Source organism: Rhipicephalus sanguineus, chromosome 1 (assembly GCF_013339695.2).
Source record: "Rhipicephalus sanguineus isolate Rsan-2018 chromosome 1, BIME_Rsan_1.4, whole genome shotgun sequence".
Classification (NCBI taxonomy): Eukaryota; Metazoa; Arthropoda; class Arachnida; order Ixodida; family Ixodidae; genus Rhipicephalus; species Rhipicephalus sanguineus.
In genome coordinates this window covers 130,550,623-130,568,381 of record NC_051176.1, presented here as the reverse complement: position 1 = coordinate 130,568,381, position 17,759 = coordinate 130,550,623, and the positions used below count along the sequence as shown (strand labels likewise).

Here is a 17,759-nt window from a genome sequence, read left to right as displayed (position 1 = left end):
TTACTCAAACTGAACAATGTTTTCACTGGTCTTACTTTATTAATCCCTTGATTAAGATGAGAGGGAATGCTATGGCTTAGTATATCTGAAGTGCAAAAGTCATGCTATTGCAATAGAAAGCATCCTTCTTGGCTCAAACTGAGCAGCACGAAGGCATCGCAATGCAGTGTGTGCATGCAAATCCCGCACACATTAGTGGCTACTTCTGTGCAGTCATATTCTGTCTGTTAGCAAAAAAAAAAAAAATGTATGGATCAGGTTAATGTTGAGCCATGCCTGTGATTTAACACTTTCTTGTGGGGCCCCATGTTTGCACCTTCATGTCCAAATATGTAAGAATCATAGACATAGAACCTGTGCAAATGGCAAAATTTTGGGTGTGAATCAAATTGAATATTTTTCTAATATTTCTTGAATACTTCTTGAATATTTCTCGAATACTTTTGGAATACTTCCAAGTGAAACTACAGAAAAAAGTTGCTGAGGATTCCTGAGCATATTCTTATGAGGTGGGAACATGAAAGTGTTTCCTTTCTGTAACCTGGGTGTTATGGGACGGTGCTGCAAACTGGTGTACCTGAGTTGCATTATAAATACACTCAAACTTCGATATAACGAACACGGATATAACGAATTATTGGTTAGAACGAAGTAAATGAAGAATAGTCTTGTCATAGATACAGTGTAACCTATATGCATTTACAATGAATTTTTGGATATAAAAAACTTATTTTTGTGGCGGATGCGACTTTTTTATAATGAGGTTCGAGTGTAGATAATGCGGAGGCCAAATTGGGTCTATTCACATAGTGAAACCGAAGTGGTGTCAACAACAACACCTTACACGTCCTCTCATATTTCCTCGACGAGGTACTGTAAACCACAACGTGGACATCGTCAGAAGACAATGTCGACGCTAAGCCAAAAACGTCGGCATTGGACTTACTGCAGCTACGTGTTGCAATATCTGTGCAGGCAGTGTTGCAGGCTGCTGCAACACTGCCTCCCCAGAAGTTGAAGGCCAACTGACGTGGTGGACAAGGACATTTTTTGTGAACATTATGGGAATCTTTGACAAAACTTGTAACATCTTGTTGTCCATTTCTTTAAATGTTAGGTCAACCAGTTTGGCCGCCGAGATTCCGGAGCATATGCTGGCTATGGGGCATCGGCGTCTCAGCATGCAGAGCCGGCCTTCCAACCTCCAGTTGCACCCACGCCACCACCACCAGTGGACTCTGTGGCATCCATGTCGCACAGCAAAGGTGGGCCACCAAGTGCTGAACAAGTGTCGTTGATGCAATTTGTTGAATGCAAAGCTCATGTAGTGATAGTGCATGCATAAAGGGATAATAGAGTGAAGTGATAAATCATCCAAGGCTGATAAATTATTGTTTGAGAACTCCATTGTTAATTTTGCAATCATACCTTCATTCACGATCATGGTCACCTTTCAGTCTATTCTAGGTATGTCTACTGCAGGATGAAGGCCTCTTCCAACGATCTCCAATTCATCCTATCCTGTGCTAGCTGATTCCATTTTGCTTCTGTGAACTTCTTAATTTCATTACTCGCCTAGCTAACTCTCTGCCGTCCTCGGCTGCATTTCCCATTCCTCGGTACGCATTTCATTGTTCTCATTGTTCACCAGTTGCAAGTCCTGCGTATAAGGTGGCTCGCCCATGTTCATTTTTTTTTAATGCCAACTAGCATGTCGACTACCCCGGTTAGTTCTCTGATCCATTCTGTTGTCTTCCGGTCTCCTAATGTTACGTCCATTATTTTATTTTCTATTGCGTGCAGTTTTAAGGAGATACTGAGCAAAACTTTTGGCAACTTATGGCAACCCTTTGAGTTATGGCAAGGCTTCGAGGTTGGCATCAGAAATTTGTCTGAGAGCAAAAATGTAGGCATGATACCCTAGGTCTGAAGGGACAACCATTGCTTTACTGCTTCCGTGATCTGAGAGGGTCGGCATGCATGCAGGAGCTCTCACTTGCAAGCAGTAGATTTTCATGCAGCATCACCAAAATGCTAGTGTCTGTGGGCTGTCATGCTGACTGTAATGGCATTGCTGATGCAATACATATTTGGCAGAAAAGGAGAGAGTGCCTCAAAAAGATGGTTGATCCCTCCGTCATAGGAATCAGAATGACACGAAAGTAAAGCGTGCCCTTACAGAAGTAGCTGAATGTTTACTGTACATTGATATAAAAGAGTTTGTACAATGTAATAGTGATGTGTGGCAGCTATAGCATCATTTAACGTGGATGCACCCACTTTGATGATTGGTGGTACATCTCCATCCCGACGACTAACGTCCACGTTACATGATTAAACAAACCCTTGTGGTAGCTGTAGTAGTTAAAAGTGAAAGCGTCATCGGAGAACGAGGTGTGATAGCCAGAAGAGCGTCACATAGTGGACACAGAACTTGGTCGCCATGCCGCGGCATGTTAAAATGTGATTGAACATCACGGCCGGATTAGAGGGAAACGCAAAGTGCGTCGTGCCGCTCCGGTAGCCCGGCCGCAATTTTTTTTCGGGGCAAGCGCATGAGCGGGGAACGCGGTGTTACAGCCAGGCGAGGCAGGCGCGCGTCGCAGAGCTATTTTTGGTTTGGATTAGCGTGATGCTATGAGCGAGGCCGACGCTTTTACGACGCTTGGGCTAAGATCGCCACCTGGCGGTATGTTAAGGCATTGACAAAATTGAACTTCTATTGAAAACGCGTTGAATGGGACGGACGTGTAATACGTTGCAGGTGCTAATCGCAGAGGCCACAGTAATGACGAATTACTTTACCGCTCCCAGAGGGCAACACCACCCCGCCGACCGGGAGAGTGGTAGATATAAAAGGCGCGTTTGTAAAGCCTCTAGGGTCTGTGACCGTGGCACAGTGGATAGCGTGCCCGGCATCTGTTGTTGCAGACCGAGCGGTCGTGGGTTCGATGCCCGTTGACGGAACTTTTTTTCTTTGCCATCTGATCGTGCAAATTTTTTCGACGTCATTTCCGTGACGGAAATACGTCACTGAAGTCTTGGTGGACCCCGGTACAAAACACTTTAGTGTTAAAACCACCGGAGAGAGCAAGCAATCTATTGTGCGAGTTCATAGGCTTCCTGCATGATGCAGCACAATAATATTTGGCTTTCATGTTCATGACGACATGGTCTGCAGTTTCTTACCTTATTCGAATGTTTTGCAGTGCCAGCTTAAAAATAAAGGCTCAAACACATGTGCATGACTTTCGAGTAATGGTGAAAAGTGGCAGAGGTTTCGCCATGTTTAACCAGCCAGATAATTTTGCTTGTTGCTCAGAAATTCACGTGGAGGCTTGCTTTCTGGGGAGACATTTCATTCACCCGAAGTCATCAATGCTTCAGTCTGGTACTTCGCTTTTGAGTGTGAAAATGTGAAAATTTACTAGTAGTTGTTTAGAGGGCACCCACACTATGGGAAGGCAGCGTGGGTACGCCAAACCTTCAGTGGATTTCTTGTGTCATTCCGCGTTTACAGCTATGGTGTAATCTAAAAATTTGTGTAACCTTTATGCCTGTACACTTTGTTCACCATATTTGCATAATGTTTTGCAGGTCCACGGTCTCGGTACCCAAGTGTGCATGACCCATGTGTATACAATGAACAGCAGCAAGGCTATGGACAGAGCTACTATCAACCACAATCGCAGATGCCCTACCCTTCTTCGCAGGCACAGAACTATATGCCGCAGCCATACTCACAGTCAATGCCTGCGTACTACCCTCAGGACCAGGGGTGAGCCCATTGACAAAGTGTGCATTGATGCTTTGATTTTATTCCATTTGGTTTATTTCACCAAATAAGTACACAATGAAATGCACCTTTATTGATAATGAGGGTGACAACAAAAGCTGCATTTTAGCAATTTGGTTAGCCTTACCATCTGCTGGTAACAAAGGCAGCAAGAAAACATTTCTTTCCTTGGGCAGCCTGTAGACTATAATTTGATCTAGGCAGAGCCGTTTATATTACTTTCTAAATCTCACAGGCAATGCAAGATGCTCTACTATTGCACTTGGCACCCTCATTGAGCACTACTCTGTACTGTGTACAGCCGGTGACATGTGTGGTTTCATTATTTCATCACTCTCGTGCCGTTGCAACAAATACTATCATATTCCCTATCTTTCTTATTTACAATCGTCTCAGTTGACTTGATGCCCAGTTGTTAGAATAGCATTAAACGATTCAAATACTATTATTTAAATAAGCCTTTTATTGCCTTAGTTTACTGAACCTTCTTGCTGAAATTCATAACAAAGGAAATACTAAATACGTAGCTTGATTTCTTATTGGGTATTCGAAAAATTAAATATACTTATTTACACAAGCCTCCAAATAACACCAAATACAGTAGACTCTCGATAATTCAAACTTGCAGGGACCTCAGGATTTTATTTGAATTATCAGAAGTTTGAATTATCAGAAGTTCTCGTAAGTATGACTCAGGGCAACACACCAACTAACACTGCGATGTTTATTGTTTCTCAGTGCCGCAGCAACATCATAGACTGCTCTGCATGATTGCCAGTAAAATTTTTAGACATCAGCGATAATACTGGTACTTGTTATTATACAAGGCACGCACGGGTATGTAGTTAAGGGACGAAACGTGTTGCGTCCCACGGCAGTTGCTAGCCCCTTCTAATTCTTAGGACACTTTCTCGCATGGCATACTGCAGAGAAAGTTACTTTAAGAAACATTTGGCATGCGATAAATCAAGGCCAGACCGTACAGTTTTATTTTTTTCGGTCAGCACGAAATTATTGGTGTGCAAGGTTTGGCTAGTTTGGCCATTTTGTAGGCAGGCAATCAGCTTTATTTGTGCCTGTTAGTAACAAAAAAACGTGAATGTTCAGCTAGAAGCAACAAAGGCAGCAGATATTTCCAGACATGGACAAGCAAAAAGTTTGAATTAACCGAATTTGTGCAGTGAGGCAGTTTGAATTAAGCAGCTTTAAAATACATTGAAAACATAGTGAGCCAACCAAAAATTTAAGATTTGTTTGAATTAACCAAAAGTTTGAATTATCAAGAGTCTACTGTAAAGCTAAGTAGTAAAAGCGAGCATAATGGGAAAACAGCTGAAAGTGTGCAATTAGTGTGTTCATATCAATGAAACATGCGCATGTTCATACTGAAACATGTGGATTTTATCTCCTAAATAATTATTTAAGTAAAACATCATATAGCCATGTATACTCCTATTTTGACGGTATTGTCCACAATGTGCGGGTTGCCATAGTAATAATAAATGTGTTGCACTTATTAGAACCCAACTGCAGTAACAAATATCTTACTCTGCGCAGAAGTTTGTAAAAAGAGGTTTGTGTACAGTTTGCCTGATGCTTTTGCTTGCTGGTCGCTTTCTGTTTTTATACCCCTGTCACACGGCAAATCTGAAGTCATTTACAGCGAATGTCATTCGTTTGTAATGTAATTTGTTTGCTGTCACACGGGGAAACTAATGCCATTCGGTGAAAATGGCATTTTCCATTGAATGAGTTCACGAGACATTCGCATTCGATTCCGGACCGAATGCGTTGTCTTGATGCCAGGGACCTAAGGAGATTGCTATTGACATATGCATATGTAACTTTTGTAGGGATGGGTGAATAGGGTGAATTTGAGGTTCGAAGCCAATCCGAAGCGAATAGTGATTTGGTCGAATAATTTCGAATCGAATAGTTCGAATAGTATTTGCCGCATATTATTAAGAAAAATGAGCATTTTTGTCATGACCCTTGCACAATATATTTAAGGATTGGAACTAGGTATGAGTGAATGGCACTTTTTTGGTTTGAAATGAAGTGGAAGCAGCCTTGAATAGTATCAAGGTTTGAATAGCAGTAGGGTGCAAGTTATAAGTGGTGCAATACGTTACAATTTAAAAATTACTATACTTAGCGCATATAAGCCCATATAACATGCTTTTAAACAAAAAAAATATGTACATTTAGTCTTAAAGTGTGGCTTCATGGCAGTGCAGATTTCCCCTGGATAGGTCGTTTCACATCACAGCAACCAGACGCTGCAATGAAACCTTTACAGGGGGTTATGTGCGGTCAAATGCATACATATATTCATTCGTTTCGTATACTTAGAAATTTTGAATCATCTAAATTCGTATCGAAGCGAATTCAAATACTGTAATATTCGTTCGAATATTCCAAATGCCCGAATATTCGCCCATCCCTAAACTTTTGTGATTTGTAAATAACTTATTTTTTACTAGATTAAAGGGGTCATGAACCACTTTTCCAAGTAATGATTTAAGGACCTCAGTATCCGAGTTTACTGCCTCCCGAATCGATTGCCGCAAAAATTTCTCGAATCCGTCAAGAATGAGCGGAGTTACGGGGGTTTGGCGCACGCTCTCAGTGTTTTCTCTCTTTTCTCGTGCCGAGCGCACTGGAAGCTTTCTCGAGCGCACTGGAAGCTACATAAAGAGGGATGGCACGGGGGAAAGAAGTTACGTCAGCGCGCGTCATGAAACGCGATCGCTCTCCCGCTGTGATTCGCGTGCGCGAGTGCGGCTACCATGTACTGAGGAGTGCGGCGCCGGCAAGTGGCGGCACCCCGTGGCAAGAAGCGCATCTGATCCAAACACCGCTCTCGATTTACGTCGGCTATCGGCCAGTAAGCATGCTATGTCTCTTGCGACGTAAACTGGCAGATCCGCGACGTCAACGTGCAGACGCCCCGCCCACCGACGAGAGTGAGAACCGGCCTCTGTTTGAAAAGAGGGTGCCTGAGGAAACGGCAACTTCGCGCTCCGCTTGTGGCCCTTACGCGGCGCGCACGACTGTAATATTTGGCAGAGCAGTTCATAGCCGTGTCAGCTTTCCACGGGATGTGTTTTTTCAACAAGCCCAAGGGGTGCTTCATGACCCCTTTAACTAACTGCGCATATGATGACGTAATAGTACGCGCGAATGTTCGTAAAAGAAAGCTACTCTCAACTACAGCGGCTGGACGGGCTGTGTGTCAGCCATGTTTGATTTTTGCTCTGTTGTTGTTGCCTGGATTGCAGGTATTGAAATCCAATTGCCGTGCTAGAGCGCAGCTCTTAGGCGCCCGTTCCTACGTTGTGCGGCATTGTCGTTGCGGTCGCCGTCGGTGGCATAACTGGTAGAGATGAAAAAAATAAAATGAGAAAAGAATAGCCAGAATCGAATGGGATTTGAACCCGGGCCCTCTGCGTGGCAGTAGAGTATTCTACCATAGAGCTATGCTGGTGCTTGAAACTCATTTGCAAAAAGACCCCACACAGGCGTCATGTCTGGAAAGGAATCATGTTAACCTATATGTAATATAGCGTGGCAGAAGAGTGTGATAACAACCAGTCGTCACACAATGCTAATTGCGCAACGAGTGTGTGGTTTAAAGGGGTCATGAACCACTTTTCCAAGTAATGATCTAATGACCCCAGTATCGGAGTTTACTGCCTGCCGAATCGATTGCCGCAAAAATTTCACGAATCCGTCAAGAATGAGCAGAGTTACGGGGCTTTGGCACACGCTTTCAGCGCTTTCTCTCTTTTCTCGTGCCGACGAGCGCATTGGAAACTACAGAGGGAGGGATGGCACAGGGGAAAGTAGTTACGTCAGCGCGCGTCATGAAACGTGATCGCTCTCCCGCTGTGATTCGCGTGCGCGAGTGCGGCTACCGTGTACTGAGGAGTGTGGCACCGGCAAGTGGCGGCGCCGGTCAAGAAGCGCATCTGATCCGAACGCGGCTCTCGATTTACATCGGCTATCGGCCAATGAGGATGCTATGTCTCTTGCGACGTAAACTGGCAGATCCGCGACGTCAACGTGCAGACGCCCCGCCCACCGACGAGAGTGAGAACCGGCCTCTGTTTGAACAGCAACTTCGCGTTCCGCTTGTAGCCTTTACGCGGCGCACACTACTGCAATATTTGGCTGAGCAGTTCATAGCCGTGTCAGCTTTCCGCAGGATGTGTTTTTTCAACAAGCCCAAGGGGTGCTTCATGACCCCTTTAATGCTTCCGACCCACTGCAAAGTGCTCAGCTATAATTCTTCGTCATCAACCACATGCAGCATCAACAAAGTTCACATAATAATACCTTACAGATGTGTAGTGGTTACCTCGCTTATCCGCAGAAAGACGAATAATGGCGTAGTAGGTGCTTCCTTACTTAACAAAAATTATGATTTAGGGCGTAGTCGATACCTTGCGGAAAGCCAAAACTTCAAACACAGTTGGCCTTGCCCCAACACGAAGCTGTGCTCAGAATTCGCTTTAGGCAGTATCGTAATTGTCAAATTTTTGGGGGGGATCAAGGTGGGCACTACGTGAAGTAACTGCTGCCATCTCATTTCCGCAGCTGGAGTGTCAGTTGTGCTTCCACGCTCCGTCATGTCGTCGGTCATGTTGGTTTTCATTTGGCTCTTGGCTTGATGGAGCTTAACTTCGTTTGTGTCGTGCAGCTGTGGCAAATTGTGTAAAACAGCTGCGACTATATTCTTGGAGAAGCTTTTTGGTGATAAAAAATTATTTTCAAGGATACACACATGTCACCTGCAAGTTTTGGTAGATTTTTCTCCAAAAGTCACCGCTCAGGAGGGCTAAGGTCATTGTCATCATTTTAAAGTATTAGTTTTCGTCGTGGGACAGCAGGCAGATAAAATGACAATATGTTCAACTAGTGTCATTCGTTGTAAATGAGGTTAGATTTGCTGTGTGACAGGGTTATTAGTTACAGCTAGCACAGGAGTCTTCTCCGCAGCACACTGCCAAGGCCATGCCACAGTCTGATTGTATGCTCCCGAACACTTGGCTTAATGTTAGTGCTTAGAAAAAGAGCCTACATTTGTGTGCGTGAAACAAATTGGTTAGGGGCTGCAGTTTTCGTTTCAATATTTTGGTGCTATACTGACTGGTGCTTAATATTTCCTTTGCTTTTACACTTCTGCTTTTCAGATTTGGAGATCAAAATTCTACCTATACATTAGCGAACTCCACGATGCCGCAGTACACAAATGTTTATGGTGCATCAGCAGGTAAGCTCATCAAAAACAATGAAAAACTCCCCGACACATTCTTTGTCATGCAGTCGAACATAGAAGTACAGTCGCTGACCGATAAATCGGACACCGATAATTCGTACATGCTCGGTAATTCGGACAGTCGCGCGGCACCACCGATGATCCCATAGAAGTAATGTGTAAAGACGACCGATATTTTGGACAGCTGTGAGATCTACATTTGATAATCCGGACCCTGTCCGAGACTGTTGCGCATGCCGAATCGCCAGCCATTATCTCCTCCGGCACCTGTACCATACAAAGTATGGCCTCAGAGATCAAAACGTAAGGTAATTGGTGATCTATGAGGCTTTATTTCGATGGCTGCTTTATGCCTCGGAGATTTGTGATTGGAAATGCTGATCTTGGAGGCACGAGTCAACTGTGGGAAATCGTATCGACATCGCGGACATCCTACATTCCGGTTCCTGTATCCCCGCGCTGCGCTGCTATCACCACCATTCTGTTGAATGCATCTGCGGTAAAGTGTTTTGCATGCGTGTTCATTTTTATATTGAGACTTGCTTTATTTTATGCTCTGCTGTCTCAAAAGATCTGAGTTAAAGATCTGAGTTAAATGGCGCCAGCGGTGCCCTCACAGCATCGGAATATTTTTTAACATTTCGAAGCGAAATTGCAGAAAAAAAAGTTGGAGAGGATTCCTAAGCATATTCTTATGAGATAGCAACATGAAAGTGTTTCTTTTCACTAGGTCGATGAAGCGCTGGCTGGGTGGTGTTTCATAGTTGCCTTATCAAGAATGAGGCAATGTAAAGGCCGAATTGTATTTATGTACATGATTTATTGCAACCAAAGTGTTGCCGACAACACTTTACACGTGATAGGCAAAGATGCCATTTCCTCGTCCTCTCCTCCTCTTTCAACTTCTGTGGAAGCCCAACTGATGTGGTGGACAAGGGTGTGCTCTTTTCAAGCCTGGAGTTTCAAATCTGTCTCGTAAACATCTATATATAAGAACATCTGAAATTTTAGATGCTAAAAAGCTTTGGCGTCCCATTTTTCGGACTTACTGCCCAAATTTTAGGTCCAAAACAGCATTAATTGAGCACCCACCTCTGTCACATCTTTCATCTCCATGTTGAAACCAGCGTCTTCTTGAGTTAATACATTTGTGACTGTAACGGATCTCAAAAGGCAGCTTTGTCGCAATACGCGGGTGTGATGAGGTGAAACATATTGAAAATGTAAGGACCACTTTCAACCACACGACTGTATCTTGGCTAAGTTCGACCGTAATGGAGCTTGAATAGCAGCTTTGCCACAATACAAGAGTGTAATGAGGTGAAACATATTGAAAATCTGAAGGGGTCACTTTCAATCAGACATTGACTCTATTCGTCTTTGGGAAGTTCGAATAGTAAAATTTCAGTGCGGATCGAATAGCAAACACTATTCGGAAAATATTCGAAATTTCGAATATTTGCACACCCCTACTCCTCAGAGCATCGGCCGCGGCGGCCACATTTTCGATGGAGGCTAAAATGCTTGAGGCCTGTGCACTTAGATTTAGGTGCACGTTAAAGAACCCCAGGTGGTCGAAATTTTCGGAGCCCTCCACTACGGCATTCCTCATAATCAAATCATGGTTTTGGGACGTTAAACCCCAACAATTAATGTGGACATCTGTTGAATGGCCAAGGGGGTACACACTTGAAGGTTGATGTAGTTCTCTCAAGGCTTTAGTTGGGTAATGCCTGCTGTAGTATTTTCTGTCCTTGTGTACTGGTTTTGGCCACACTCGCGCACACTAATCGCAACGGGATCATGTTTCATCACACGCACTCAATGTCATGATGCGACTTCTTTCCCCCGTGCCGTGGGAAGAATTCATTTTTGGCTGTAGGCCCTTCGCTTGTTAAGACAAAAAATTTTGTGGGCTTTTCTTTTCCCTTTTTTTCTTTGTGCAGTATCTTCCAATGCATCCATCCAGTCTTCTCAGCTGTCTCCATCAGCTGCAGCACCTAGCACAGCTCCATTGCCATCTTCCAATTTGCTGGGTAATCCACCCCCACCAGGCTGGAATGACCCTCCTCCTGTGAAACCATCTGCCAAGGTAGGACATAACCCAGCATTCTTTGGGAAATTGTGTGTGAAGATGTATCACTGTGGATAAAGAAACCTCATTTGTGAAGATTGAAGACGTGTAGCCGTGGTGTGGCAACAACTACGGTTAGGGGAGAACTCATTTTGGCTATCACCTACTACCACAAATAAAAGTCCCAGAAGCTTTTAGTTGGGCAGCTATTGAGAAAAATGTGCAACCAGTCCATGGTATTATATGTCATGAATGTAAATGGGGCTATGAGTACCAATGAGTGAGCACAAAACTGAAAACAAAATGTTTGGTTATACATACAGCTGAACCCCTAAGAGACACCCACTGGGGAACAGTTCTTGTCCCTTATAGGAGGTGTCTCTTATAAGCAGGGTACCAGGTTTTCATTTTACGATTAACTGTAGCAAGAGGCATTAGTAGAGGCTTGCCCAAGCTATCAGGGGCACAGTACTCAGAGGTAGAAAGTTTTCCAGCTCTTATTCACACTTCACAGGGTGCAATGACAGATGCAAATTTGTTATCTTTCAGCAATAAAATCTCCATTGCATTGATGTGACTGCATAAATAATGCTTCAGATGGTCAGGTGGCCATGGTTATTTGAAACTGAAACATAGCAAGATCACAGCTTATTGAGTGCTTTTCAACTTTTAATGGCCCTTTCTGGTGATAACCAGTAAGTGTCTTTTAGTATCGTTTTTAGATTTACGTGCAGTTTTCTGTTTGATAATTGCACTTCTTTAGGCAGGTGTGACTATATATATTTCTCAAGGTTTTTTTCTTGGACTTCCAACAAATTGCCAGTCATTTCACTTTTAAGAGCAGGTACAGTCTGTCGTTTGCTCGAGGAGCACGAAAGAATGAGGCTCTCCACACAGCTTGCTGGTAACAAAAAGCGTTTATTTCAGAGGCGCCCGGACGCGCCTGCTCTTGGGGTGTAATCCGATCCGCACACAGGGAGGGCGCGCCGGGCTGTCCGTCGTTTACACTACGCAGCGCGTGCGTGTTACAGTAGGCGAGGCGCCATGCCACATCTCCCTCTCTTAAGTGACTACACCGTAACGTTCAGGCACAAATACTCTGCGGCCGGAACGGGTGGTGGTTGCTGGAACCCTCGATGTCTCTGCTGCAGCATCGTTGACTGGCTTGGGCAGTAAATTATTGCTGTCGGTTCGCAGCGGGTCACCTCGCTGAGACGAAGCTCCATTGTAGAGGGCAGCTAGCGGTCCCGCGACTGTCGACGGCTCGAAATCTTCGTTGTCATGTCGAAGACTAATGAGGAGGGAAGCGGTTGCGCTTTCTTCTGTGAGGCCGGCAAGTGGACAAGCATCTTTCTGTTGCGACGCACGTGTCCGCGCTCTGTTTGGACCCAGTAGGAGCGGGGAGTGTCTGCTTGTTGTGTTATCTCCCCCTCGCATTTGAGGTCTCGCACCCAGACATGGGTGTTTGGAGAGAGAGCTGGTAGGTCCTTAGCCACATGACGACGGTTGAAGTTTCGCCTCTGGCGTTGTTTTGCTTCGAGGTCCCTTTTCGTCACTTGTTTGTTGTCGACGTTTCCGGGAACGAGGAGGGCAGGAAATGCAGGAACTCGAGAGCGTAACTGGCGTCCCATGAGCAATTTAGCCGGGCTGAAGCCTGTCGGCCCCGGCGTGTCTCTGTAGGCCAGTAGGGTGAGGTACGGATCGTCTGCTTTCTCGAGCAGATGTTTCACTGTTTGAATGGTGCGTTCCGCTTCCCCGTTGGCCTGCGAATGAAGAGGGCTGCTCATGGTGTGGTTGAAGCCGTATGCTTTAGCGAATTCTGCGAATGCCGAGCTCGAGAACTGCGGGCCGTTGTCGGATACCACTGTCGCAGGGATGCCATGACGAGCGAAAATGCTTTTTAGGTGGTTAATGACTGCGTCTGTGGAGGTGGAAGCAAGGAGTGCAATCTCGGGGTACCGTGAGCGATAGTCCACACATATCAGGTAGTTCTTTCCCCGAAGTTGGAATAAGTCGATCCCCACCGTCTGCCATGGAAGCTCTGGTGTAACTGTCGGCAGAAGCGGCTCGGCTCTTTGCGATCGGTTTATAGCGCAAGTTTCACAGTTAGAAACCATTCGCTGGAGTTCCGATGACATTCCTGGCCACCACACAGACTGCTTTGCCCTTGCTCTGCAGCGTCCGATGCCTTGGTGCCCCTCATGTAGGCGAGTGAGAATTTGGCTTCTGAGAGAATGAGGAATCACCAGGCGCGTTCTGTACAGCAGGTAGCCATCGTTTTCCGACAGACTTGTTCGGTACTGCCAAAACGGAGAGAGGGGGGCTGGGACGCTGCGTTTTTCCGGCCATCCGATGAGGCAAAAGCACAGAAGACGCTGGCAGACCTCTTCTTCCTTTTGAGCTTTCTTCACTGCATCGAAGGCGGAAGTTTGCAGACCCATGAGTGCACCCTCTACGCGTTTCGTGGCACACAGAAACTTGACGAGTCCCAAGCTTTCGATGGCAGGTAATCCAAGGAGTGGATGTTCCAGCTGCTGCACAACGTAGACGACTTGGTTCGACCTTCGCGACCTCCACGTGATTGTTGCGTCAAATTTTCCGACGACCTGAAGTGCCCTGCCGCTCGGTGCTGAGAGGGTTTCGCTTGCTGGCTGAAGATGTTCAGGAATTCCAGCAAACGTAGCCGGGACAACAGAAACTTGAGCACCGGTGTCGATCTTTGCGATCAGTGGATAGCCGTTCAGGTCGACTTCGACAAGCCTTGAGTCGTGCTGAGCTTCGGCTGGTTGGTTTACGGCCCCAAGAAACATCGCTGAGGTTCCTTGCTCGAGCGTTGAGATGTCTCTTGACGGAACTTTTCTGCACACCCGAGCGAAATGTCCCCTTGTGTTGCACTTTGAGCACTTCCCAGTCTTTGCTGGGCACAGAGAACGAGAATGAGGCGCTCCACCGCAGTCGCCGCACGATTGAATGTTTGATTTCGTGGCGTCATTATGCGGTCGCGGTAGGTTCTTGCCTTTGCCACGGCGATTGTGGGAGATGGCGTCGAGACCGGTGTACTCTGACTTGAAAGAGGACGGTTCCCCGGAGGCCTGAAGGAGCTGCTGCTGCTTGTGCACAGACTCCTTTTGGCATGCCTTAGCGAGCGCCATGGCCAGTGTGAGGTTCGCGTCCATCTATAGGGCTTCGCAGAGCTTCTTGTCGCGGAGTTCCAGTACGAAGCGGTCGCGGATGAGGCGATCCTGCAAGTCACCGCAGTCGCACCGTCTGCCATGTTGTATAGGGCGGTGACGTATTGGTCGACAGTCTCGGGGGGCTCTTGTTCCCGCCGATTGAAGCACGCTGACTTGTACACGACGTTTCTCGCTTGGACGAAGTGCGAGTCAAATTTCGCCTTGACAAGGTCAAAGTTTTTCTGTCTTCCGTGGAGAGCGAGAACGTGTTGAAAATTTGTCTCTCTTGGCAACCCATTATGTAGAGCAGAGTTGGCACCTGCATTTCACGCCCTTGATGGACGAGACCCGATGCAAAGCGGTAGTCGTCGAACTCGAGGATCCATCCAGGCCATTCGGAGGCTTGATCAAACGTAAATGACTGAGGAGGCTTTAAAGAGAAGCCTGTCGCGGCGTTCGTAGCTTCCGTAGCCGAGTCCGTCATCGTGGTCGTTGGAGACCGTTGAGGACAACGAGAGCAGAGGCTAGAAAAGACAGCAGAAGAATCCCACTTCTGACACCATGTCGTGTGCTCGAGGAGCACGAAAGAATGCGACTCTCCACACTGCTTGCTGGTAACAAAAAGCGTTTATTTCAGAGGTGCCCGGACACGCCTGCTCTCCGGGTGTAATCCGATCCGCGCACCGGGAGCGCGCACTGGGCTGTCCGTCGTTTACACTACGCGGCGCGTGCGTGTTACAGTAGGCGAGGCACCATGCCACACATTCCTCTCGTATTAGTTTTTTTTTTATATAACAATTGTTATGAGCGACTGCTCGACATAACTTAGTCATGTCGCTACGAATCTGGGCACTAAAGGTAATGTTTAGGCTGGTGCAAATATTCGAGCAGTTCGAATATTCGAACGAATATTACAATAGTATTCGAATTTGCTTCAAAACAAATTTAGATTATTCTTAATTTTGAAGTATTCGAAATGAACGAATAGACATATATTAACCGCATGTAACCCCCTGTAAAGATGGTTTCACTGCAGTGAAGGGGTGCTATACCATGAGTACATCTATCTAGGGGAAATCTTCACAGCCCCGAAGCCCCACTTCAAGATTAAATGAACAAATTACCCTCACATCCATTCATAATTTTTTAAGTTTGAAAGCTCGTTATACTCGCTTATATGCTCTAAGTATAGCAAATTTTAAAATGTAACATACTTTACAGGTAATCACTTGCATTCTACTGAACGTAAAATCCTGCTACTATTTAAAGTTGCTTCCACTTCCTTTGAACCAAAACTAATGACATTTGCACATGCCTTGTTTCAGTTAAAAAAATATTGTGCAGGTTAGTTGGGTCATTACAAATATGCTCATTTTTCCTTATAATATGTGATACAGCAGAACCCCGTTGTTCCTTTCTGATGCGTTCTCCCGGCTGTTACGTTGTTTTCCGCCGGTCCCGGCACAGCTCCCATAGGGCACAATGTATTGGGAACCCCGCTGTTGTGTCGTAACTGTGGCACCGTTCCCATATGATACGTCGCGAAGTGCGGTCCGAGCCGACGGAGTGAGTACCGAAGAGAGCGGCCATGGTGACTTTTCACGTAGCTTGACCTGGTTTGACCGTAACATTAGCCGCATGAGAGGCACAAGCGACAGGTACTTTTGGCTGACGCAAACACAAGCATAGCCTTCAAGATCCATATTGCAAAAATGCTGTCTATGACGTAATTGCTCGCGAAAGCAAGGCCTTCGAGATTGGCATTTACTTGTGACAAAAGCATAGCCTTTGAGATTTGTATTGCAAAAATGGCATCTATGACGTAATTGCTTGCGAAAGCAAGGCCTTCAATTACTTCTGCCAATCGCGTTGGTGTAGACTCATCATCATCGTTATTTGTCGGAGGAGTTCGAGCTGGTTGGAGTTCACGTGGTCATGCGTACGGTTCGCGGTCGGACTCGCCGCGCTGGTCGTGATTGCGTGTGCTTAGTTCTTTCACGCCTACAGCTGTTGGTGCTAAAAAAAAAATAAATCATACATTGATTACATTTCTGTGGATGACGCCGTCCCCAGCTCCGCGTTTCTATCCGTCGACTAGACCGTGGCTGAGTGCGCCAATGTGTGCACCAGTGACTAAATTCAGGAGTTGGTGAAGCAGGGGTCCTTTTCTTCGATGACCGCTTTCGGGGTTACTTCTACTTTCGCAAGGCGTTTGACCGTTTACTACAAGCCACGGTGGTCCGAAACTGTGCCAATGGTCCTACAGTATCGCTCAGAGACGCCGACGCAACCGGCAACAATCTCGCGAAGGTATCGCCATAAGTGATCGCTTGTCAGGTGTCGGCTGTGGTGGCACTAGATTTATGAAAAGGATGCGAGACTGCAGGGGCTCGAAAAACTTTTTGTGCTGCTCGGACATGAGTAAAAGCACCAGACAACGTTGGACGGTTTCTTCACGCGTGAGCATTGGAATAAAATTCTGTACCACTAAATATTTTGTCGTTTTTCCTGTTTTTCAGCTCTTGCGTTTCCCGCCTCTTACGTTTATTTCCTACGGTCCCTTCAAAATCGTATCAGCGGGGTTCTACTGTATATACTATTCGAATTCAGTTCGAAATTATTCGACTAAATCACTATTCGCTTCGAACCTAGAATTTACTATTCGCACAAGCCTAGTAATGTTGGTTCTGACGTAAGTTTACGAGTTGAAATTGCAGCGATATGACACAAACTGAATATGATAGAAACGAAAGTATGTGCAATACTTAGCCCTAAATCTCTCGTTTCAATCAATGAGTACTTTACCTTTTCATATGTGTAAGTGCTTAGTACGTATAGTTGTTAATTGGCTTTTTGTCTATGGCAGGCATTTTACAAGGGCATTTGTTCTATTCTTGTACATTTTAGTGCCAGCGTTGTAGTGGATGTTAATCTGGCAGCCTGTCGTTCTGTCACCTTTTCTTTAACAGCTGTCGCAAGGTGCATCTGTGCCAACATTTGACCTGGCAGCCCCCATCACAACACCCCTTGTTGGTGCCCCAGCACCAGCTGTGCCTGAAGCTGCTCCGCCTAGCTTTCAGGGTGGATATGTGCCTCCACCAATGCCTCAGTTTGCCTCCCAGCCATTGCCTTCAGGGACACAAGCACTGCCGCAACAGGTCTGTAAGCACTTTGGATACTTACAATGCTTGCATTTATCTCTGCTATTGCAGTCTCTTGAAGGTACTGATTTAAAATCAAGAGACTGATTTAAAACTGGTTGTTGGTTGAGTTTGCAACAAAATATACAAGGAGGATGGGGATTCTTACAGAGACGTGTGATAGCTGCAGTGTCTCTTAAAGTGAATGGCTCTTTTTAGGGAATTGGACGTCCAGTTGGCCACTAAGCCTGTGGGACACAAAAGCTGAATTCCCATTAAATCTGGGTTGATATTC

The 17,759-nt window shown here is 45.7% G+C and overlaps 1 protein-coding gene across 3 annotated transcripts in view; it reads left to right on the top strand.

The window, feature by feature from the left end:
* LOC119397998 (protein transport protein Sec31A) overlaps nt 1-17,759 on the top strand; it is a 99,669-nt gene that overhangs the window by 57,642 nt on the left and 24,268 nt on the right. For all 3 annotated transcript variants that reach the window (XM_049416436.1, XM_049416433.1, XM_049416435.1), the window contains exons 19-23: nt 1,118-1,265; nt 3,598-3,778; nt 8,992-9,071; nt 11,024-11,169; nt 17,294-17,482. In XM_049416436.1, the coding sequence (XP_049272393.1) occupies nt 1,118-1,265; nt 3,598-3,778; nt 8,992-9,071; nt 11,024-11,169; nt 17,294-17,482 (744 nt within the window). The remainder of the gene's footprint in view (nt 1-1,117; nt 1,266-3,597; nt 3,779-8,991; nt 9,072-11,023; nt 11,170-17,293; nt 17,483-17,759) is intronic.